This window comes from Rhea americana, unplaced genomic scaffold, assembly GCF_003343005.1.
Source record: "Rhea americana isolate MKP2758 unplaced genomic scaffold, rheAme1 scaffold_0, whole genome shotgun sequence".
NCBI classification, from domain to species: domain Eukaryota; kingdom Metazoa; phylum Chordata; class Aves; order Rheiformes; family Rheidae; genus Rhea; species Rhea americana.
The window spans coordinates 12,783,316-12,809,360 of record NW_028185037.1 but is presented as its reverse complement, the minus strand read 5'-3'; the positions used below and the strand labels follow the sequence as shown (position 1 = coordinate 12,809,360).

Below are 26,045 nucleotides of genomic sequence, written 5' to 3'. Positions count from 1 at the left end.
TCAGGGTCCCACACGCTCACCCCAGGGCCCCACGGTGTCACCCCAGGGCCCCACGGCGTCACCCTGGGGTCCCATACGGTCACCCCGGGCGTCACCGTGGGGTGCCACGCTGTGCCGAGGCCCCACGCAGTCCCCGCGCGGGTCCCCCAGAGCCACCCGCTCCCTCGCCTCGGGCCCCCCGTGACCGCAGGCTCCCAGTGAGCCACCCCCCAGCCCCGCGCAGCCGCCCGGGCCCCACACCGTCCTCCCCGGGGTCGCCCCCGCCACCCCGCGCCGCCCCCGCGGGTCCCTCCCTCTCGTCAGAGGGGCCCGAGGCAGGGCCCCGGCGGGCGGCGCCGTGCGGCAGGGCCGCCCGGGGGGGAGGCCCGGGGGGAGGCCCGGCCCGGCCGCGCACGGCGCCCCACGGCAGCTGGTGGTGGCAGCCTCCATAGGCGGCGCGGGGGAAGTGCTATCAGCCGCCTCGTTAGCGCAGTAGGTAGCGCGTCAGTCTCATAATCTGAAGGTCGTGAGTTCGAGCCTCACACGGGGCAAAGGCCGSCGACTCTTTTCTTCGCCGCCGAGGTGCGCGGGGCAGCGGCCTCCCGTGCCCGAAGGGGTTTGGCCCTCAAGGGTGTCCTAGTGCCGGGGAGCTTACAGGAGAGTCGGCTCCCAAACGTGACGGTCCAGCACGAGCTACTGCAGAACCGCGTGTTTTAACATTTCATCGTTTCGTTTCATTTCATTTCATTTCATTTCAATTCATTTCAATTTGTGGTTTATTCAGATGTAGCTTCAGGGCAAGGGGCTTTGTTTTCTGCTTGTGGGCTCACAGAAATACTTGCTACATCCTGTATTGTTTTAAAAACATACTTTGGCACAGATTTTCCTGAATCCAAGCTGTCTGCGAGCTTTTTTCAGCTTTGGGCGTAGAGATCGCTTTCAATTCTACAGCGGGCTATTGAGCAAAACAAGCACACAGGCAGGCGCAAGAGATTTGAGAGCTTTTCCTGTAAAAGCCCCACATTTCATGTGCAATCTGACCACATTAATACCAGGCAGGCTAATATAAACTACTGTGTAAGTATGAAAGCGCACCAGCTTCCTCTTCGTGGAAACATTCTGGTTTCTACACAATTACAACTGTAACATTTTAGCAATACATATGGACCAAGGTGCTAGCCAAAGAATTTGTTTTTCAAAAATATAGCAATAATCACATGTAAACTCCAAGAGAACTGCAGTCCTTGGAAAAAGGCACCTTTCTCATCATTTACTCATTATACATCCCAACAGAGATCTTTGTTTTTCTCTTTTTGAAAAGAAAAGACGCACCTTCCCCAGATGCTACCAAGATTTTTCCAAAAGGATCTTTGCTGACATTTTTGTGGTTTCCCTTAGCTACTACTGACTTCTGGCTCTAGCAGTGGAGGATGCTATGAAGCTATCAAACCATGATAATCCACAATCCCCTGTTTCTCAGAATGAAGGGAAAAACTAGTCAGATTCAAGTGACTGGGATACCACGGGGAAGCATTGAAGATTTCAGTGCATCAGACTGAAAAATGAACAAATCAAGTCCCAGGTCCTCATATTATTTTAYGTGGTCAAGTCCACTCCTGTGGACTTGCAATGCTGCGGGCAATGATTCAGAATGATTCATTTTATTTTACCGTGCCTCATTCTTTTTACTCTAATAGCACATGTTCTACTTCTAGGCCAAAGCATTCGCTGTTAAAGGAGTTACACAGTCTTTCCTGACACACAGCTGATGGGACACCAAGGTCCCATCAACTGCGACTGCCAGGACCCTGTCTCACCCACTTGCTGGCACCATGGGCATGGAGGCCACCGTTGCCTGAGGTCCGACTCCATTTGCTGGTCCAAACCCGCTCATGCGTGTCTCTCCAGGTGCTGGCACCTRCCAGCACTCGTGCCTGGGATAGAGCACGAGATTACACTGAAAGGTAGTTAAGAAAGGATTTAATAAGAAGATAGGCTAGACTGCAGTGATCAGCGCAGGGCTCTGTCAGACAAACAGACCGCCAGCTGCTTACAGGTGCCCAGTCACTTCTATATCCCCTCTTCTCTGTTCTCCTCCTTGCGCCCTCTCCCCCTTTCATGGAAAACTTTGCATAGTCCCACAGGCCTCCCTCTTACATACAAATCCTCATATTCACCTTGTTTCCTCCTTCTTTACAAAGCCCATGTTGGCCAGTTTACTAATGGCCAATCAAGGCCCCTTTTCAGTATCTTACCACCCTTCCTGTGAAGATCTTTTTTCTCTAACAGCAAATTTCCTTGCTGCAACTTGYAGACTCCAGCTAAACATCACTGGCAAAAGCCAGTGTACTTTAACAGGGCTTTGTTTTTTCATGTCATTGTTTTGACCTGAACAAACTGTGTATACAAATACTGTAACAACTTAATAATAAAAAGTGAGTTTATTTTAGAAGAAAAAATAGTAATTATAATTAGTACAAAAATAAYGAAAAGCCTGCAAACACCACACACTTTTCTACCTCATGTTTTATTTTTATATAAAAATATTTCCAAATACCTTTATAATAAACAATTGATGATTAGTCCTTGATCACACTATAAATACTTAGTATTTCACTGATTAATTTGAACGTATAGCTGAGGTCCAGAGCAAATGATCTCAAGGTGTCCACTTTGTAGCTGGGAAACGAGTTGGAGAACGTCTAGTTTGAGCCCGTGAAGTAATAAGCTTTTCTCTGAGCTGTCTGACTTCTGCCATCAGTTCCCGCTCTTTCCACGGCAGTTCTTCTCGCCTTTGATCTAAAGATATTTAAGTGCAGACTTAATATTTCAACTAACAGTTTTGCATAAATACCTTGAACTACTGTTGGAAAACAAATAATCTCTGCATGGAAACACTGTGTTTCACTCCTAAATACCACTGTACCCAAGACAGYTCTAAGACCTGCAAAAGTGAAGAGCGACTCTTCCTAAGTTCTTCGAAAGTTTTACCAAGGCTATCCTATTTTTTGTTACAGAAAGGTCAGATCTTGATGGGGTGCTATGACAGGTCAAAAGACACGTTTCCCATTGCGTGCAGAGTTTTGTACATAAAGTGCATACAATTTTAAAATGCACGTTCACTGACCACAATGGCCACACTAAATGATTCTAGAYTAATTCCTGACTATAACTCTCAGTAAGATGAAAGACAGTTCTGTATCTTCTCAACATCCCCAAATTATACACAACTATGAAAACTGAAAAAGCGTATGTAAAATGATCATGTCAAAGTGGGACTAAATTGGAGCAAGAATATTCCTATAATGGGACACATTTCAGGCATTTCCTACCCTTGCTATTTCTGGCAGCACACAGATTTTTTTCAGGTGTGAAACAGAATACAGCAATAAACTTGTTCATTGTCCACTAAACACCTACACAGTTAATGACTCAATCACCCATCTAAGCATTCCAGTAACACTTCTGAAGTTAAACATGAGAGGAAGGAAGGTCCTAACTTAGAAACTTACCATGTGATGATGACTCTGATGCAGATAAATCATTCAGACAGATGTTTCCAGACTTTGACACCTGCTGGAATCCTAAACCTGTCTCTGTATCTCCAGCCTTTAAACCACCCAGTCTCTCTGAGGGAAACAGAGAGAAGGTTTCTTTGTAAATTGTGTTCAAATTTCTAACAAATTTTATAGCTTGTGGTGAAGCATTTCTTTTCCAGGAAGAAAAGCTACAACAATCACTTGCTCGAGCTAATGACAAGTCCAATTTGCTCAGAATCAGAAGTCAACAATTTCAGTCTAGGGACCAAAACCATACATCACTGCATTTCATTTTAAGAAATTATAGCTCCATATTATTGTTTCTTCCCATATAATTAATCAATCTTCTAACAGATGGGTCACTAACTTCAAGTAGGATAGGGCTAMTTAAACTCACAGTTTTAACAGGAGACACCCATTTTAATAAGGCAGTTGCACTTTACTCCATGCTAAAGCATTAGGCAAATTACGGCAATGTCTGAATAAGTTTGCCCAGAGCAATACTAATCATCTCACATCATCTTGTGTGTGCCTTTGAGAGATTGGGCAATGTGATAAATCTTTACAAAAAAMCATACAAAGGCAGCATTCAAGAAGAATGTACTGGCCAGTCCTGGAAGACAATACCTTTTTTATTCAGCAAACAAACACTCAGCAAATTCACTTGCTGGTAATGAGTTTGTTTTTCTTTAGATTATTTGACAGAGAGTTTCTGCAGGATGAGATTCTGTGATTGRCTTAAGCTGATCTAAGAGTGTGCTCCCACTAAAAGTGCCATTTCTGTCCTTCTCTTTGCTCTTGGTCACTGCTTCCTCTGTGCTGGCACTGGAGCTCAGGCAACTAAGGGGCAAAGTCCAGTCAGTTCCTGACGTGACTAAAGTCCAGTCCTGTTGCAGTGCAGTTGGATAAGCAAGCTGCTCTGATCAGTCACATAGCCTGGGAATACTAGATCTGATGGAAGAGGGTATGCAAATGTGTTCAGCACAGGAAGGAGAAGGAGAAATCCCCCTTCTGATGGCAGCTACAAAAGGACACTTAGAGAGATCACAGAGATTTGAAAAATCCTACCTTGTCACAAAAAAACCARATGTACTTGCACAGGCATGATATAATGGGGACAAAGCAAGAAGAAAGAGCTTGTACTCTGTCCTGTGTTCTTTAACTGTATGTAGAATAGCCGAGGGAGTATGGACCTTAAGTTTGCCAACTCATTACGTGATGGGAAATAGCTAGGCTGGGTTGGAGTGAGACTAATATCAGTGGGATAGTACTTCAGTCTGAAAGACCTAGATGCGGGATAGAAGACTCCTATGGTGAAACTGTTTTTATYCGTATGGAAAATTGTTATGTATCTATCACAGAAAGCCCAAACTGAAGCTATCTTCAAGTGGAAAAGAAAGTTACAAGCTGAGGTTTCTGATTTGATAAAAAAATAGTGCAAACTACCTTACATCACCTGTTCTTCTGTATACCCAGAAAACATTACATAAAAGTCTAATGGGGGAAAATTTATCTTCAGTTTTGGGGATGCATGAGGGAATCACTGGCAACCAGAAACACAGATTCCCAACTATACATAACRGCTAGCTAATTTTCTAGACATGATCATTTATACAGCTGCATCTGATGGATATCAAACTGAGATTCCTTTCCAAGTCTCCCCTTGTATATTGATTGGGTTCATGAAAGGATATTGCCAAAAAGTACCTATATAAAGGAGCTAAATCTGAGTTTATCTCTAACATTAGACACTTAATTTGCCTTCAGTTGATGAATCTTGGTCTTCACATCAATATCTASTGCTGATACACAGGAGAGCTGCATTATTTTTATGCTCACCAAAATAGCCATCTTCTTTTTGCAGCTTTTCGGCCAATTCTAATGCATCATTCATTTCGTCTTCTAAAAACTGCTTTCTGTGATCATCTGCAGCAGCAGCWGCCTTCTGCTCTGCCTCCAGTTGAGCCTTTTTCTGCATAACTTCTTGCAACTGCAAGAGATTTATTCAGTATATATTCAACAGATGTATTAACATGGAAAAAGCAATAAGTAAATCCATCTGAATTATTATAGATTACATTTCATCCTTAAATCAAAATGTACACTATGACACTGAGTGAATATTTTTTTCTTCTTTTTAACTTTTTCCTYTGAACAGCTAGAGAAGGGTAAAAGGCTTGAGTTAGAGAAAAAAATAAGAGGAGCTCACAGAATTAAGAATATGCTTTCCCAAACCTAACAGACCCTCATTGATTTTCTCCAGTGCTTCTATACACTTCCAGCAGAAATAAGAAAGAAGAGTCCTTAAAACAAAATATTTCTGGTAAACACCTTTCAGCTTTATGCTACACCAYGTAATGGGCAAAGGGCAATTAAACTTTTGACGGTCTCATTTAAGAAAGAAATAATGCAAATACCTTTTTTTCTTCTGCCTCCCTCAGAGCCCTCAGCAGTTCAGCTTCTTTTACTCTGTTGTCATGAAGGAGCTTAGCTATCTCTTTATAATGCTCCTCACGGTCTTGATCCTCACACCTCAGTTTGTGCAATGCTTGCATCCTCCAGTCAGTGTCAATGCATTTCTGCTCTGCTTTGGTTAATTTTTCTTCAGCTACCTAATAAAACATGTTTCTTATCAGGAATGCATGCATTTACTTTATTTCAAGTACATGGCCTTACATATAAGTAAGTGAAGATCTCTTCCTGTCAAACTGAGGGGTTCTCCAGCATCACTATTAGTTGTCTCTACTAGGAGACTGAAATTGCAGTGACACTCCTCCATTCATTATGGCAGGTCATCTTCTCTAGAATTACTTCCTTCTGCTTCTTTTTCATCCTTGTTATTCTTTCACATACTAAGGGCACTTTTTTTTTCTCTCTTGAAATGAGGCATAAACCCCCTCTGTCATTTTCAGGATTCTGCTTTCCTAACATGGACTTTATCTGACTTTCAGGTGCAATTAACATCAGATTGATACCTGAATGCCAATACTTCCACCCCCATCCATCTGTTTCCAAAAACTGGAAGCTGCTTACAAAAAATCAGACCCATATGCTTATTTCTAGACAAAATATAAAGGCAGATGCCAAGCATATGGGCAGTGGGCTAGCTACAACTATTTTTCCAACTGTGCAGTTAGAAGTTCTGAGCTTGAAAATCTGAACAACTCCTAATGTCAAGCCATACACATTCATTACTGTGATCTAGAAGACAGCTTCTATAGTTGAATTTCCTGCCAAGTACTGCCAACTGCAAGTTCCTTTGAGGGCTAACTTTTGTTTTGTTATGGTTACAAATAAAACATGTCTCTAAACAGGAAAATAACTTAATCTGAAGAGCACTCAAGTCTCATTTGCCATCATAAYTGCGTGAAAGTAAAGAAAATTTGAATATTTGAGGCAAACCTACAGAAATTCTGTATTACATACCTGTTTGAACACTCTAGTCAAATTTTTGAAAAGCTCAAATGCAAGGTAAAAATAAAACTTTAAATACACCGGCACTACTTATTAACACAGCTATGTAGAAAATAAATAAAAAAAAATTCTCATACTAAGTTTGTACATATTACTAGTTAACGTACTAACTCCCCCAAAATACATGTTAAGATCMAATGATTTACCATTCGAGCTTTCGTTTTTTCGCCTTGATCTACTTCTATCAATTGCTGAATGAGATGATCTTCCAGATCAGCCTTTCTTCGACTGGTATCTATCTCTCCTTTCATTTCCTGCATTACTGTCTCTTGATCTTTGATAAGATACTACCAAACACACAAACATAAATTATAGTCACTGAACTTCTATCTCATATTTGTATTCTGGTTCTTTAACATTTATTAAAACTTCATTAAACTGGTATTTGTATATATACACACATATCTGAATATATACACACATCTCATCCCATCATATACCATAACCTATCATAATATTCAAGAAAGTGATACTCTCTGCTGTTTTATCTGCTTGGAATTACACTAGGCCTGAGTCAGCATAGTGGTCTCCCAGGTTTAWATTGATGTAACTCCACCCAAGGGAATTACAATAGAGCATAACAGCAGAACTCTACTATAAGTGAATCAGATTCATCACAAAAATATTCTGCACTTTGATGGCATATTTTAGCCAAAACCTCAAAACACTTCACAAATATAAATCATGTTTCACGGTACAGGGACTTGTCACAAACACATCTGTAGCGTGAATGAGGAGCTGATTTGCCAAAGCAGTATGGATCAGCAGTAGATCAAGAAACAAAATTTTAACTCTCACCACCTTTTCTTCACATTGATCTGGGAATACCTACACATTTTTTTGCAGACAGTCATGACCCGTTCCCAGCTGTGCTGTAGTCCATCAAGCTGTGTCAGCAGGGTACTGAAGCACAGTTAACAAACAGTATCTCTCAACAGCCCTTCTAAGTTTGTATACAGCCCCTAACTAATGGCAGTAAAACAGCTTCCAGTCTCTTCAGGACATGGGTGGAGAAATTGAATCTACACATTCTCTTGTGGATAGACATATATCCTCAGTTAGTTAAATAAYTGCTACCTTTCTAGCCCAAAGAGGATGATCACTGTAGGATTAATTCTCTTAAAAGCTGACTTTATATACTATTGAGTATAAATAAGAGAGGAAAAAAAATGATCCACCTCTTTCCCTGCATAGACTGGTTGAACTGCACAGGAATAACCATTAAATATAAATGTCTGTATAGTTTCCTATACTTACCTGTTCAAAAAGCTGTCTTTGTGATTCAAGTTCCATTTGACGTACTTCAATATCTTCAGCAGCGGCAGCTGTTTCCTGCTCTCTTATAGATGCCTTGAAGAGAAAAAGAACTCATGAAAACAAGTAAAGGAAAAATTATTGTCCCTAAAAAAAMCCCCAAACCAATAAAATGTCCAAATCTCAAGCCATATTATACCTCTAGGTTCTAGTTGACTTTCTATTAAGCCATTACTCGTGGAAAATAATTGATATCAAAAGTACATGGCAAAGTGGAGAAAAGATACAGGAACAGTTTTGCATTGAGCAAGATATATTAGAAAATTGTCAGGCTTGATCTAGTGCTAATACTCTGCAGGGCATAGCTCCTGCTCTAGTAAGGTGTCTCCAAACTCGGAATGCTTGGGAGGACACCACAGGAAGTGGCCCGTTTGTATCCGGAAAGACCTGCGCTGAGTTGCAGCTAACAATCTCCTAACTGCCTTCCTACAGAAACACTCACACAGCCACACTGTACTCTGCAAAGTGCGGTGCTGAGACACTGGAAATGGCCTGCAAAATAATCAGTTTGTGCCCAYAAGGCTCAAAAGCTCAGGCTCCATTCTGTGCATCCTCATGCCATAGTGCTTGAGCTAGAAACCCTGCAGGAGCAGAGGCAGGTCTCACCCGTGCCTCTCAAATCAATAGCAGAGTTAATTTCCAGTCTGGRTATACTGCCCACAGACAACTGAGAATTGACTAGTCCTTTAAGGAGCTCATAACTCAGCGCTGCCAATATACAGATGAATTTGGATTTTCTCAGGAATTTTGCCAATTAAAACAAGCTAGTGGAACATAGCAAGTGCCAAGGATGACTGTTAAATGTGCATTTACTACATAAAGTAGTCCATCTCACGCTAAATACATCTCTGCACTCATAAATCACAGGATATCAACTGCAATTTTAGTTGTGCATTTTTGATTATTTACTTTTCCTGAGAAACCTCAAGAAAATAATTGCTTGCATAATACTAAACCTTTCTTGCAATTTCATCATCAAGACGTTTGAGTTCCATCTGCCGCTGATCTTGCTGATATTTCAGAAAACGTCGTCTTGCAGCATCTAGCAACTGCAGTTCTCTTATTTTCAGTTCTCTTTTCACAGCAGCTAGTCTTCAAAGCCAAAATAACCACAAACAAGGGAATTTGTATGTACAAAAAGTCAATGTCAAAGAGTACAAGCTTGCACTAGAGTCACCCATTAGCTACTATGAGCTAATCTCTAACTTAAAATTCTTAGGGCAGATGATTTCATTCTGTGAAGTGTCCAGTTTTCATTTACAAAATTAAAATTAAAATTAGAGACACATAGAGATCCTTTAATGGCACTCCTTCCTAATTAACCTTTTAAAACCTGTGTTCTGCTACTATCACACTTTAATAAGCAATAATTTAGTACTGCAATGACCCAGAACTGGATACTATTCCTTAGAATAGTGCCACTGTTCTTGTACGTCTTTCTGCACAAAATTATTACTTATGTTTATTTGTAAAATATCAATTTGCTTCCAGGAACAGAATCACAATCTTGTGAACTAGTCTGGAATGAAAGACGCATGGCTCTCTTTAAAAAACCGTACTCTCTAAGGAAACAATAAATTCAGGAAAAACACTACCTTTAGTTGATCTAACTATGGAGATGTTGAAACTCTCTTCGTAACTGCAGAATGTGTGGACTACCACATTCGATTCAATACTATAACAACTCTTTAGTCAGCAACTGATACACAGTTAAAACAGTCTTTTTTCTAAACCATTAGAATGCAAGAATGTGTACAGATCATTGGTATTGTAAAGGACTGTTACGTTTGCAGTGTGAGTCTGTCCACAGTGCAAGTCTTAAATCAGTGTGCAAATACACAGCAGCTGGCAGTCCCAAAGCAGTCACAATCTCGAGAGAGCAGACAAAGGCTGGGAGCCGAGACAAAAATATGAAGTGACTTGGCCTCCAATCTGCTTTATCTCCTTGGGCAAGGCAGTAATACAAACCACATCACTTCATTCCCACACCAAAACTCAATCCACCAGACCACACTGTTTTGCCATATTATAATTTACACAAATTAGTGGTGTTTTCTCCTTCACTCATGGTTAAAAATATAATAGCAGGGTTCTGTAGCTGGGTCCCTAACGCTTCTTCTATCATAGCACCTCTGCCGCTGTTCTGCCAGCTTCTCTTCTTCTTCCAGCAGCATTTTTCTCCTCTGTTCTTCAGCTTCTTGAAGCAGTTCCTGCTTCCGATACCAGGCTTCATCTCCTACTTTCCGTTCCTGTGCTTTAGCTTCCAATTCATGCACTAACTGTCTGAATGGAAGATCACACGTTAATATGTAAAGCCAGGTATCAAGAAATTACTTGATTACTTAGAAATTGATGGCTATATTAGCAAAGAACTGCTGAAATGTGATGTCATGAAAGAGCATGGCATCTTCCCTATGTACTGATAAAAACATAAAGATGAGCTACAGTACTGATTTTTACAAACAAAGTATTGCAGCTGAGTGCAGAAATGAAGCTTCTTTCTCACATTCTTAAGGAAAACTGATTTCTAAAGGTACCATGCAATCATGATAATTTCGACAGTAAGCTGGTAACTCCCAGCCCTTTTACAAAGCCAGACATTACAATGCTAACACAGATTTAAGTTCTGACTTCTAAGCTTTCAAGTGTGAAAACTTTAGGCCAAATATTTTCTGAGAATTAACAAACACTTTAAGGTAAGACTGTCAATTTAACTTAAAAACACAGCAAGCCAAATAACTTAACTTTTGTAGCTATTTAAGTCATTGTCTCCAAATTTTCTTAATTATTTTCTTCCTTCTCAAGCATACACATTAAAATAGAAAAAGAGAACTGTATYGTATCTACCTGTCCCTCCCAATTTGACATTGTCCTCAACTTTCCCATTAATACCTCTCTCGTAAGTATGCAATTTCATCTTGTCTGATCCTCTCTCGTTCCTGAGTTTGATAATCCACAATGAACTTGGGATATTTATTAAATACAGGGTACTGCCCTTTTGTAAGTGGTATGAAATCATCAAGCATATGTTGCGGATGGATATCTACTGGTGTAGATTCCATAAGATGATAAGCTTCTTTAATCACGACATTAATGTCCAGGTTGTTCCGATGATGAAAGAAATACTGTAAGAGACATGCTTCTATTTACATTCTACAAAACATCAARCGAACTTTTAATATGTCTTGTAGGAACAGTTAGGTAAATTAGTAAGCTCTATATTCCAAGCATGGATTAGAAAAGGGTTATCAAGTTAGCCCTACCAATTAGTAAAAAAAAACACTGGTTCAACAGACTTAATCCAACCTCCTCAAGTCTAAAACCATCCTCTGGTTCTTTTTCTTCTCTCCAAATTACATTTACATAAAAGATATGGGAAGTTAGGACGTGACTTTAGAGCAGTCCAACTGCCTACATAGACACTTCTGCCACTGGATAAATCTCAGTGACTTTTGATGTTTAAAAGACTACCTATCTACTGCTTAYTGAAGGAGTATGGCAATAACGTTGTCTGTGTCATGTCTGACAAACGACTGCTCATTTTCAAGGTGAGGCCCTTTGTTTGCCTATAAAGACATGATCACATGAAAAAYGCTCTTCCTCTCATGTAAAGCTAAGCAAAAGTTCTTGCTTCAGAGAAAGTCAAGTAATATTGYTAACTCTGCAAATCTGAAGGCAAATAATGAAATAAGACTATGACAGAACTACAGTGTTTTGTCTCCACACAAAGTCAGTTTAAGATCCCAAAAAAAGAGGTTGATAAACTTTCCATATTTACAAAATGACCTTTAGTGGCATTAGAAACCTTGTGAAAGCTTAAAGATCTTAATATTATATGAAACTGTGGGAAACTGCTCAGTATTTTATTCATTTCTAGTACATTTTTCAGGTATTAGATGACATTGTTCAGACATGCAATAACATATCAATACGGAAATGAAATATTTCCTTTTAACTTCCATAAAAATAGAAATGATRTTTTAAATTTTTCTATAACTATAGTTTCAGATGACTGCCTTAAATCACAAGACGCTTACCTCAAAATCCTCTGTTTGATTACAGTGAAGCAATGGAGCTCTGGAACATACAACATAGGCAACGACAATCATTAGAAAGTATGAAGGATGGTTGGAGAAGATATTATCAAAGACTTTCAGCCATTCTTCTCTTGTTAGAACCTCAGAGAACAGTGTTTCTAGAAGAGGCCAGGCATAAACCTACATTATTTRGGAAAATTAACAAAATAATCCATTAGTAGAATTTCACTGCTCCTTTAATTGGAATTACATGAAATTTTATTGTCTTATACCATAACTTTATTGATTTATGAAAGACAAACTGGAACCAAGACAGAAGATTTGAAGGTGAGTTAATCATTATAAAGATTCTCAATGAATAGGGGAGCAAATATAGAATTTTTTTTTATTTATTTCTATGGAGGTATAAATCTTCCATTTAGATTTTCAAAGCTAAAATCATCCCTAGTGATAAATATATATAATTATGGCATTGCCTTATTTATTAAATTCATTTGCCACACCTATGTCCACTTCCCAAAAAAGAAAAAAAAGTAAAAGATACAGTTATAATTCAATCAGTAATTTTTCAAACAATGTGCACTTGAAAGTGAAGGACTTCTATGAACAGTAGCATATACAYGAGGATTTATTTTCATGTAAAAGGAAAAGCTGTTGGAAAATGATGAGATGTTCTTCAAACTCATACGAGCAAATCATTAACTACTACTTACTGAAAACTCCCTCAAAAAAGCATTATGTCAAAATAGAAGTCTAGTGCACTACTATTCTCTGCAACAACATTTATATACAAAATTTGGCTAGAATTTTACCTGTGAAGTCACATTGTTTTTTATCAAATGCTGAAGTAATTCTTTGTCATGATGTGCCAAAATATTTTCCACCATACTAAGGACATTAACTGGAGGATTGGGAAAATACTCAAACCAGTGCTGACAAAAATTAACTACAAGAGAAATAACATAATCCATTATAATCCCAAGTGACAGACTCCTGACAATGCTCAAGTCTGATTATAAAAGCTGTGAATTTTTAAGAGGAAGTCCTTGGCAGAAAAGCCTCTTTAAGATACTCCCATCTCTCCTCTTCCCTACAACATATTCCTAACCCATTCCCACAACTCACTGCTCCTCTAGCTGGACTGGCATAAGTGCATGTGTCAGTACACCGTGAATAGATTGGAGGGGACTAATCTGGTTTCAAGATAAAATGCAAAAATTCTGTGTGCTGGTAGACTAAGTAGCTGGAGGCAGATGGGAGGCAGATGGGATGGGAAGTTTTCCTGTCTCATGAAACTACTACCTGTATCAAGTAATTTTTAAAATATTACGAATATTTCTGTAAACCTGGATACTTAGTAGCAGCATGTGTTTGCAAAGTGACTATGTATACCTGGCAGCACATATCTTCTATAGACAGATGCAGCTGCAACAACTAATTTAAGTGCAGAGCATTTTAATTTAGTACATTTCTTCAGAAGAGAGCCATCGCCATCTTTCAGTCAAATGACTAATCTGGAGTTACCACATGTTTAGGAAAACTAAACACAGTAAAACTTTAAAAGAAATCGTTCCCTTTTGATTTGTGGGTTCCTTTTTTTTTTGGCTACCTTTTTCTCATATCTCACATATAGATTTTGGTTATTCAGTATGATACCACAATTATGCTAGATTATATATACATTTTTTACTGAATAGACTTTAAAAATACCATTACACTGCTAAATGTTTGCTAGAAACAGTGCAAAGGAGGTCCAATATCTTGTTTTGATTTACAAACGGGTTTTGGTTTTAAAACACACAGATACTAAGTATTAATTCCTGGTGAACACCTTTAAAAGAAAACCTCTGGTGATCGCTCAGGAAAATACTTCATTCAGTTTATCAAGAAAAATTCAATTGCATAAAAATACTTTGCAGTATATTGGATTTTTAAACATCTTTGCTTACCTACTACAGTAGCAACAACTTCAAAGCAGATCAGCTGATTGTTCTGAAATAATTTTACAAATGGGAATGCTAGCAAAGGAATATAAGGTGTCTCACCAAAGATAGCAGACCAGTGAGCTAGAGCTGATAAGGTCCTATGTGTAAAAGCAAGAAAAAGAGAAGAAAACATTGGCCCCCAAAAACAAGAAAAATATCACGTGCATGTTATAACCACACAGAGCACTAAACTTTCAATACAAAGATGCTGTATATAAAAGTTATAAAAGGAAAACTGTATTAAGGCACTAATATTTCATTTTAGACTTTCATTACAGCTGGTTCCAGCTGGGGGGTACACTTCAGATCAGTGTATGAAAATATATGTTTACCTTTGTAAAACTCTCAGCAGTTTCCTACTTTTGATGGGATACTCGTTTTGAATATGCACAAATGCACTGTGGATGCCTTTATCTATTAGGCTACTGAATGCTAAGTGGTTTTCAGGAAGCTGTAATAGGSAGCGCCAAACAAACATCCTGCAATTAAAATGCAGACTTAGTCAAGCTACTTCTCTTTCACAGGGCAGGAAGCACAAGCAATTTGATTTTATGCAAGCACAGACATGTACACAGATGTACCTGTATTTTGCTGGATATTCTCCAAATCCTTTCAACAAGGCCTGCAGACGTTTCTTGTTTAATCCACCTGGCAACTCATTCTACAAAATAGGAAATTAACAATGAACATATGTAAGGATTTCTGCTTGATAATCTTTTTTCTTGTGTTGTAACTGATGATAGTAGCTAAATACTGAAGCTCCTATCATTGTAGTTTAGAAAATTATAAGGTATTCTGCTGTTACATCATTCTGGATATTTTAACAACGTTCGCCTCCCACTGAAATCAAAAAACAGCTGCCACTGATTTCAGTCAGAAACAGATCAGACCCCAGAGGAAAGGACTATACTATACACAATTAAATAATAGCTGTAGTCAAACCATATTAACATAAGGAATGGAGCATTCTGTAATCAACGCTACTGTAAAGAGAACGCATGTAGGACTCAGATAAAGAAATAAAAGACAGTACAGTGATGAGAAAAGGGAAATAAATTTAACAATAATGCACCTCCTAAATAATAACAGAAATTATATGGTTTCTAGACAGACATTTAAGAGTGCAGTTTGCTAGCAGAGAAGCAGAACACCTTTAAAAAACATCTACATGTCGTTCTAGTGACTTGAACAGCTCCAGGGATACCCCTGATGAGATAGGGGAAGGGCAACAGACTACTCCACAGCTCTAGCTGTGTCACATAATGCAGGAGTATGTGCTAAACACTGGAGGAGAAAGGTGCTGAAACTCTCTTAATCCCCATCTGTTCAAATATCAGTCAATCAGTGCTTGAATTTGCTTTCTAAAGTAAGCAGCTAACTGTTTTTTGCAATGAAATTCAAATGCTGCAGACTGCAGAACAGAATATTTGAAACGTCTTACTACCTCTTTATTTGCAAGTGATGTGTTCACTTGTGGTTTCAGCAATCGGGTTTGAATTTTGCTTCCTCTGGATTTCCAAGGATGCTCTGGCCTTCCTGAAGTTACCCTCATTGTAAGTTTATTTGCTCCCAACTTGCACTTGGACCAATCTTCCACTACTTTGAACAAGGGTGGTGGAGGCTAGTATTAAATGAAAATAACTCAGTTAACATCTTTTGAGATAGCCTTAAAGTCACTCTAATTTGATGTTTACTCTATTTTATATGCAATGTTCTTGAGCTCAATAGCCATAGCAGGAACAATAGATATACATTTATAACAAAAAAAAGATATATGGACTGCAAACCCCAGAGTAAGTACAGAAGAGAATAAATATGCTGAAATAAACTAGAAAGACTATGAGAAGGTTTATGTAGTTTCCAAACACCAACTCAGTCGTCATGTTTAGCAAACACTAAAATAGAATTAGGATAATACAACTGTATCATGTATTCAGCTAATTTACTTCAGTATGTTTCTCAATGTTACTGAAAGATCTTTCTATAGCACCTGTTAAAAGAGAATACGAAAGACCTTTAAAACTTTAATTAATCTTCTCTGTCAGGCAGGTATTAATTCAGTTGTGGAGATTGGGAAAGCAATCCCAAATCATGTCAACCCAGCTGTAAAATTACAAATGAAATGAATGTCTGACTTGAAACCTTGTGCGCACTCTTCCTCAGCTCAAACTCTTTTATTGTACAAAGCTGGCTACTTCAAAGACATGGTGATTAAAGACATGGAATTCTGGATTTAGAAACTCGACTCTCATTAATAAATTAATAAAATAAGAACTGTTATTTAGAATGTTTGTTATTTAGGAAGGATTAGGAAGATGTTTGTGCCATAATGATGTATTCTAGTATCTAATAACACAGTAAGGAGAACAAAATCACAGTAAAACAACAAAAAAAAGACCATCTGTGACAGAAGAAAAAGAGAGCATCAGTTGCAAACTATTTCCTGGAAGAAAATGGAGTAGAAGCAGCACAATCCTCTCCTCTCTGTCCCTGCTTCTCCCCTATCCCACACCATTACATTATTACAAGGAATAAAAATGGTCCATATAAATTCCCGTAGAAAGAAATCCCCTGTCTCCCCATCTCCTGAAAATACAGTGATGTACTTTAAAAACATCATACTAACTGACAGGCTGAAATAAATGTGAAGTGAACTCTACAAATCTATATTTGTAGTTTTAAATACAACACTCAAATACTTCTAAGCCAATGAGATTGGTAAACTATTTCTGATATGAAAATCTTTTAGACAATTACCTTCTTCAATGGTATTTCCTGCTGTTATAAGAAATGTGAAACACTCTACCTTATTTACTTCTTGAGTCAAAGCCTGGACACTGTATAAATTAAGGCTACCACTTTCCATTACTGATGCAATATACYGTCCATTGGGGCTAATCGCTGCTGTACTAATTCCCTCCTCATGACTCCCAATGTTAAAAAGAAGTTTGCATGTTTCTATATTGATAAACCTCATGATATTGTCTTGACTTAACACTCCAAGGACCTACAAGATAAAAGGATTCAACAATGAATATTGACAATGCAAAACAAAGAGGAGCATCAAAATTAAAATTACATTTCATTAAGCTGAAAAAGAGAGTGAGCAAATATTTAGGATAGTAACTTTCCTTTGTACGGCAGACTGCCCATCCCCTCACTGTCCCCCAAACCCCCTCAAAGTACACATGCTGAATCAACTAAACAAATATTCCAGTCTTAAACTTTGTAAAAAACTGACCTGATTCGAGCCCCCATCAAAACTATCAGGGAGGAATTCCAGGTGGCGGACAGTCCGTACTTCTGTAGGCATCTGGATTATTCTTAATAATTGCTTTGATTCTAAACACCATAAGTGAAGATGATTTGATTTTCCACCAGCTACAAAAATCCGGCCATCTCTGGAACACAAACAAGGTGAAGTTTGCATCAGAATATGTTATATTAGCTAAAACAAGAGAGATCATACATTTCCTCCTGTGCCCTTAGACCAGTTTTGAATCCATCATTATTCTTGAACAAAACAGTTCCTAAATAATAAAATTTGCTTTTGTAATAGACAAACTTTATTTAGTAGTAATTAAAAATCAACTTCCTTTATTTCAACTGCTATGGGATTGTAACATAAACTGATGCCGTATTTTGCCGAAAGGATCAGTCATAGTAGAGTTCAAAAGTTATCATAATATATAGTTCAATACTTCCATAAAACATTACAAATAAGCAGTTAAAACCTTTTTACAAACTACAACTTTTGTATTTTTTTGTACTCTTTTTAATGTTTAAGATAGCAATTTACCTGGTAACTGCAAAGACCTTATAAAGCAATACAGAACCTTCTACTGAAGTTGGCAACTGGTATTTACACTGAAGAGTATCAAATTCCCATGCAAAAACAGAGTTATCTTTAAAACAGCTGAGGATGGTGTTACTCAGTGGAAGAAAGAAAACCTGAAAGAATACGAAGAAAAAAATGGAATTGTCTAGAATGTACCTTTTAAATTGGACAAAACTAAACAACAGAATAAAATACAGCAGGAGGCCACAATAGTATGGGTATTAACATACTCTAACTGCATAATGCAGCTGCAACGAAAGGCTGAGAACCCAGAGATGGCAGGTTCTCTTCCCCTGCTCCAATCAGGCAGGGGTGCTCTCCCTTGCACTGGTTCAGAACTAGTACCCTTTGCTAAGCCAGTTTAACTCTCTCAAATGACAAAGAATTACCTGTCTATTCTGGGTTTACATTACACACATCTTGTTTTTCTGACTGTTAAATTGGCTTGCGGGGGACTCTGGTAACTGGCAGAGAGGACATAATATAAAGGATAGCAATAAGCACCCAGGAGCAGGAGGAAAAAGGCTCTCTTTCAGCACTGGTGGGTTTTGAATAGCTCACTGCATCTAAAATGTATTCAGTTTCTCAACAGTACCAAGCACCTGCAAACAAACTCCATGAAGCACTTATCTTAAGACTTGTGCTCCTTAGGTTTACATAAAACTACTAAATGTACAAAAAACATTGTGGACAGTTTAGCAATGTATTCTTCATCTATGAAATACAGTTTTCACTGCCAAGATGAACAAAAACAAAAAAGGTTATAAATACACATTGTAATAATTCAGAACATGCTTATTGTATACATGTAATTTCTTCCCGTAAAAATATTTGAATTATTTAAATGTTTGGATTTCATCAGCAACATTCTTGCTGAATGGCAAATTACTGGTCTAGACCAGAGGTTTTATTTTGGCAATAGCACATGCAACTTCTACGAATTCATTCAACCCAAAACTTTGAAGGTCAAAATGTAGTTTCTGGTAACAAGCATCGAGGGTCTGCCTGAAGGATTCACAGGGTGAGATACACAGTTAGTGCTCTGAAGAGCAGGGCTTTGTTCTGTTATCTTTGGGCCTTGAAAAAATTTTAAATTTAGACATGTGGGATGGGATTCATCTTGCCTAATGCTAGTGACAAAAAGTTAGATATTCGGTCCAAATTAGTCACTTGATAGTGAGTGAAAGTTACTTGCGGGGGGGAGAGTCACCTCACCTACCACAGACTTTCATATTTAGACGGGCTGAGTCGCCCTGCGGAGCTGCCTGTCCTTCTTGAGGGATTCCGAGGAAGTCTGGACAAGGAACTGAGAGCAGATGCCTATCATGCAGATGGATGAAGTTAGGCAAGATGACTTTTACCTTTTCTTAATTCCTGTTTTCAACAAAAAAAGTCTATGGGTCCCTCCAACAGTAAGTGAAGCCTTAGGAGCAGTAGAAAGTTGCTATTTTAACTTTTGACAAACTGGAGTACTGAACTCATCTTACACTTTATTCTAGAAAGAAAACACAAGCTGCTTACAAGCCACCATTGAAAAGCAGTGATGCTTAGAAAATAGCCATTACAAAGGTCCACTCTTTAGCTTTTCTTTCCCATTTGTCTTTTTTCATCCACCATTCTTATAGGGCGTAAATCTCTCTTCGTCTTTTCTGATTAGCTTTGCCCCTATACTAACTGAACGGAAGACGTATGTTGGACTGTAAATTGTGCTTACATGAAAAGACCTCCCAAAGTACACTGCAGGGATTGGTGGAAAACCACTAGGAAGGCTCATATAGCAAGTCAGAATGCCACTTTGGACACTGAGTGTCACCAGCGACAGTCTGATAACAAATCTAATCTTTAATTTTGCATTTATCTGCACGTCTTAAATCATGACATGGGCGTAAACATCATTATCTCTGTTTTAAAGACAGGAAAATGAGATGCAGATAAATTAGATTATTTGCATAAGCTCATATCAGGAATGGTAAACACAAAACAAAACCACAGGCTCTTGATTCCCTAAACAGTGATTTATTTCACTGAAATGCAGTCATTACTGTTTTGGTTTAAAAGTTGCTTCCATATTGAAATACTCTGATCCTACCAAATTCTAAGAGCCAACAAGAACTCCTTCACACCTAGCCTACACAAAAAAACACACCGAGCAACAGAAAAAAATTATCCACCAAATAAATGCAGCCATCTCTGGAGAGAAGGTGTGATAATTATTATAGTGATCTGCATTATGGAACAGTTTTAACAAAGCAAAAAAAATGTAACCATAACATCGCACGGGATTGCTTGGTGACTATCTCAGGTTAACAGAATTTCTGCCTGACCTAGAACATTAAGACATTCCAATGAACACCCTTGTTCTTTGAAAAACCAGCATGGGAATTTTAGTTAGCAATTTGATTAGAATTTCAGTTTGAAGTGCTGTCTGTAAGACTACTTACTCCCTGCAGTGCAGCACATGCAAGCAGTGCTCACGGACAGCATTGATACTTTCTGTAGTACTTACGCCAAGGTTTGACATTTGGTGGCACAGGCAGACCTATTAAAATCAGCATAATGCTATGGTATAATTATTTATACCACTCCTTGACATAAACATACCCTTTCTCATTCCCTGAGTTGTTCCAGCATTAAGTGTCTTGCAGCAAACTGAACCAAAGTAGTCACTAGGAGCAATTTCTTTCTGCTGAATTACTTTTCAGCTTTGTTGGCTCCCACATTCAGTGCTGGCATGACCAGGGCACACAGGAAGGGGAGCAGCTTGGCAATAAGCAGCTGAATGGGGTGAGTAGTAGTGACYGTTTAAACTATCATTATTGCCAAAAATCTGTTGAACAACACCCTTAGGTTGGAAAGGATTTCCAGAGGTCCCGAGGCTGYCCCCTGCCCGCCAGCTCAAAGCAGGGCCAATCTAGAAGGTGGCACCAACTTCCAGTTTAGATTGGGTTGGTCAGGGTCAAATTCAGCCTAGTTTTCAGTATCTCCAAAGATGGAGGTTCCTTAAATGTTCCCAGTAGATCTGTGCGACTGGTGTGCTGTGATTCCAGAGGTCTGGGAGATGCAAAATTAAGGAGATATGCCCAAAGAACATAGAAAGATTCAGCTGTATGAGGTATTATTCCCATCCAGGTAAGCTTGTTTTATGCTTTAGCATAAAAATACTCACCTTCTGTATACCCACAGACTGACGAACATTCAGCTTTCTTTTTCTTTGAAAGGTGTCCAAGTCCCAGAGCTGTGCTGTATCAGGGGATGTAGTGATGGCATACCTGCCTGAGCCATGGACAGAGATGGAAGACACTGAAGAATTATGTCCTTTCATCCAACTAACTAGTTCTTTCGTATCTGTAGGAATTGGTGAAAAAAAATGAAAATGATCTGAAAGTCATTCAAAGCAAAGCAATGACTGCTTTACTCTTTATCGTCAACATTACGCAGTGAAAGAGACTTTTAAGCATACCTAGCATACCTCTGTTCAATACCACAATCCAACAAACAAGAAACAAAGGTAGCAGTCTTCATACAGTTATTATATGTTACAAAAACACAACCTTCTTCTCATCTATAAGTAACAGATTTTGTAAATTATTCCTTACACAGAAAGCCAGCTTGCACAGACTTGTTCAATTTAGCCTAAGAATCAATCTTAAAAAGCCTTGAACACTGAAATTAGTTAAGTTCAGTATGTTTTGTAGGAAGATTATCTAATGTGAACACCAGCAGTAATCTCTAAAAGTTGAGACTGAATGTTCTAACTAGAATTCTACACTTGTTTTGACTTGCAGGCAACATGCATGAATGATTAAGCAGCTATTTACAGATGCAAAGAAGGAAGGCTTAATGACAACAGGTTATGACTATAGAAAGGCAGAGTCAGAAAACAACAGCTCATTAATTCTTTTAGAGTGCAAAACAATTTTATGCAGTGTATTGTATATTAAGGAAATGGTTTCTCTGGCTGCATTCTCTCCCACTTGTGACTGCATGACCACTAATCTTTCCTCAGCAACTAAACAATATTTGTGGCAATTATACTATTTACATTGGGTAGTTTGCCTGACAGCCCACGGGGTGGTTCCAACTGACCTACTGCTATGGCATCAAAGATGGGAAATGGCTTTTGAGCAGCTCATTAGGGCTGTTATCATATGGGAGGAGGACATACGATTACAGGGTATAGCTTCTAAGGCAGCTGATAGAGCCTTCTGACTGAGTATTTCCTAATACATCTCTAAGGATAGTTTGCCCAATATTGACTTCTGTGGAAAGTATTTATAATATTTTAAAACATTTTTCAGTACGATCTGRCATCTGGAAACACCACTATACAAACATTCAGAACTCTGTGGACTGATTAATAAGATTTTTCTAAATGCATCCAAAAATTATATTTGGTCTTACTGTGAGAAAGTTATGGGGAAAGAAAGCACAGAGGATTTCAGATAATATCTCCTACTCTTTCTCTATTTTGGGAAATAGTGTTAGTTAAAATCTCCACCAATAATATCAGACTCAAACCTTCAAATTACAGATGACTTATTTCTACTGCTTTTTCTAAAGATTTAAGCCCACACAATAGGAGACACTGTAAGTGCATTTTTTGGTAAGTTAAGACTAAATTATGAAAAATGAACTGTTAATGWCTTTCACCATTTAACTTCTAATCAAGTCAAAAATGAACACATATCCTGTGACATTAATTTGATGTCACTTTTGAATAAGAGTATAGATTTACTTTCATACTCAAAACTCCTGACAGTTCTTTTAGTGTATTGTATTCTTGTTTAAATATTTTTTCTGCAAATAAAGTTTAAAGCTGGTTCAGTTGCAAACTCTAATACACTGACAACTCGTTTTGTTTTTATATACCTTGTTATAGAATAGCATATATGGATCTGCTTTAGAAAAGCTAACATACATATAATCTTGATCCCGTCCTATACTTCACCTAAACAGAACCTTATGTGACTCAGTGAAAAGAAGAAGCTGTGATGAAGCAAAGGCTTCTTTCCCCATAAAAGACAGGACTATAAACTTTCTTGTTGTTTCAGAAGAATACGTGGCATGCTATACATAGTAGGACTTCTATCAAAAATCTTATACATTTGAGGTTGAAACTTAACCTATATATGTCTTCGTAACAACCCAGATTTTTACAGAAAGGCTTTAAATTTCTCCCTACCTGTATCAAAACATTTAATGGAATAATCTGCCAAAGCCACAAGGAATTCTGTCTTCCTGCGAAGATTAAATGCCAAAGCAGTACAAGCCTGCATTGTTCGTTGGACAAGGCTGAACCTATTTAAAAAGGATGTTCTTACTGTTTTAGGAAACTTTGGTTCAGAATGTCAAGTAAAATAATAAATCAATCAGTTTCAATATATTTCACYAAGAGAAAAACAAATTAATGTTAAAGAAGGGAGCAAAGAAAAATTAAAAAGCAATGCTTGTATTTAAAACTCAATAGTGTAAAATTGAAGACTGATTCATACATTTCTGCAAATGACAATACTAGGAATAATTTATTATAATTCATAGCTCATTATTAATTGATCAGCAGTATTCACAGAATAACCTATTTCATGTGGTAACATTTAACTGATCRTTGAAGATCTATGATATTGATGTCTGCTCAGTTTGGAGTTACAATGTTTTGATTTTTTGCAACAGCTAAACCAATAAAATAGTACTTAGGGAGCCTATGTGAGAAACTGGCTTGCAGATTCTACTTTGAGTAAACTACTATCTCTACTAGCCATGAAAAATGTTACAGATGTCAAGATGATGAAGATGTATTACCAAAAATAGCACCGACTGGTTGATATAAATATTCTTACCTGTTTCCATTCAAGTCAAAAACATATATATTTCCTTGGTGGTCTCCTGCAAGTAGACAATCTCCAGAATTGTCAAAAGCCACATTCAGAAAACGTATTGTCTTTGAATGATATCCTGTGGCACTATGAACTATGTTTACCATAACTCTGTGTAGAAAGGAAGTAAAATSACCATGTTTTGAATTGTTTCCTTAACATGTATTTCTCCAAGATCTAGAATTAAAGCATTCCTAGAGTATGGTTTTACARTTCTAATCATTCATTGTCATCTTTGAAAAATCTTCTTCTGTGAAAGAGCACATATTTCTAATATAAAAAAATACACTGAAGTACTGATTTTGTTGGATGGTAGTTAGGACACATTGTATAAAACAGACAGGGAAAATCTACCGTTCCTGGCCATTTTATGAAGCTCCTAGTTACACAACTGTCATTCATATTATTAGCAAAAAGCACTAACTTTTATGCCAATATATTACCTAGTAGGCTCTTCACTCTCCCTAAACAGCTAGAAACAAGCTAGAAAACTGAAAAGCTGTAAGTTACTATAAGAAACCACTCAGATTAGATGGGGAGCAATTCARTTTTCATACCACTTCTTTCTAAAGTCTTTACAAGTGTGAAACAAGCCATTTTTTTATCATTTTCATCCGAGATATTATGGAATAAAATTTGCTCTCTGACAGTTTTTAACACTCTAAACTTGTATCACTCTGTTAGCASAGGGTAGGGCCAGATGCAGAACAGCAGCCCACATTCACAGTAAGTCGTTAGAGGAAGACTGGTCCAGGAAGCACGACATTACACTAAGAACATGGGTAATCTGCTATTCTTGAATTTCTTGGATAACACAGGGCAAGCCACTTATTTTCTAAAATTACTTGAATGTAAATTCAGAATCAAAGCAAATACCTAAAAAATACASAGGATATTGGGATGCTGAGTAAAGACTACAAGGCACTTGCACCCACTGACTGCCAAGAGGATCATATTTTGACTTTTTCTCACGTATCATGAACATTTTAAATAAACTTCCCAGGRAATTTAACATGGTAATTTGTTTAATACAATTAAAAACAAAAGAAAAACTAATTTGGAATGATTTTGATATTCAAAAGCTCGAAATCGTTAGCATGGATAACTGCTATATTATTAGAGTTGCTCAGTTTTTGGAAGATATTATTCGTAAACACCCCAATCTACACATATCTCCGAGGCCAGTAACTCAACAAGTKCAAGTTTTTATTTATCACTTTAATAATCTAGTGATCTTCTTTATCACAGATATGACCTGCAAAATCATACAATGATGTAGTTCAGCCTCCTGCTTATATAAAGAAAAACCCAGAACACTGGACGGAGATTTCACAGCCTCTCTGGGAACCTGCCCCGCGCTCGACTCCCTCCAGAACCAAAAGATTTTCCTGCTGTCTAACGGGAAACGCCGCGCTTGTGGCGTGTGTCCGCCGAGGCTCGCGGCACCGCCGCGCAGGGCCCGGCGCTGCCCCCGGCGCCCCCCTCCGTCCGTCCCTCCGCTCCCCGGCGGCCGTTACCCCTGCCGCGCCGCCGGGCTGGGCCTGCGGTGCCAGATGGGGCCCTGCTCCCGGCCGCCCAGGTCGCAGCGCTGCATCCCCGGCTCGGTGCGGCTCCGCCGCTCGCCGCCTCCCCTCAGCTCCGCTCCAACGGCCGCCGCGCGCGAGGCCCCCGCGGRCCGCGCCGCGCCGCGGCGGCAGGGGGCGCCGCACACATGGTACGCCCCGCTTTCCTGTCATCGATACGGGCCAACGGGAAGGAGGCGGAGGAAACCCCCCCCCAGCTCTCGGCCTTTCGGGGAATGGAACAGGCGGCCCAGGCTGGGGGCCCCGGAGCCTGCCGGGAGCGGTAGTTCCCGTCGCCCGGTCCCCTCGGGGGGACGGTGCGCGCAGCGAGGCGGCTGCGGAGCGGCCCGGGCGAGGAGCCGCGCTACTGCAGCGCGGGGGCCGGRGAGCGCGTTATCAGCGACCCCGCAGCAGCCGGCAGCGTGCCTGAGTCAGAGTCGGAAG

At 38.9% G+C, this 26,045-nt stretch overlaps 1 protein-coding gene and 1 non-coding gene across 5 annotated transcripts; one reads left to right on the top strand and one right to left on the bottom strand.

Annotated features, from left to right (window-relative positions):
* Window positions 1-457: 457 nt before the first annotated feature.
* TRNAM-CAU (transfer RNA methionine (anticodon CAU)) lies at window positions 458-530 on the top strand. Its single transcript has one exon. It is a non-coding gene; the product is annotated as a tRNA-Met (tRNA).
* A 1,871-nt stretch (window positions 531-2,401) lies between these two features.
* On the bottom strand, window positions 2,402-25,721 carry TBC1D31 (TBC1 domain family member 31). 4 transcript variants are annotated; one of them, XM_085314155.1, is made up of 22 exons: window positions 25,557-25,721; window positions 24,004-24,150; window positions 23,349-23,464; window positions 21,333-21,511; window positions 18,128-18,279; window positions 17,570-17,729; window positions 17,135-17,335; window positions 15,773-15,949; window positions 14,910-14,989; window positions 14,661-14,807; window positions 14,293-14,426; window positions 13,156-13,289; window positions 12,344-12,523; window positions 11,199-11,431; window positions 10,437-10,589; window positions 9,263-9,398; window positions 8,250-8,342; window positions 7,139-7,279; window positions 5,936-6,130; window positions 5,358-5,508; window positions 3,492-3,608; window positions 2,402-2,778 (listed from the first exon to the last, which is right to left on the bottom strand). In XM_085314155.1, exons 1-22 carry the CDS (start codon window positions 25,631-25,633, stop codon window positions 2,639-2,641), a joined length of 3,243 nt encoding a protein of 1,080 aa, XP_085170281.1. In that variant the 5' UTR covers window positions 25,634-25,721; the 3' UTR covers window positions 2,402-2,638. The 4 variants fall into 4 exon arrangements, with proteins under 4 accessions (XP_085170281.1, XP_085170360.1, XP_085170501.1 ...); XM_085314234.1 differs by lacking the exon at window positions 7,139-7,279; XM_085314375.1 differs by lacking the exons at window positions 13,156-13,289; window positions 14,293-14,426 and having other exon boundaries at window positions 12,344-12,383.
* Window positions 25,722-26,045: the final 324 nt, after the last annotated feature.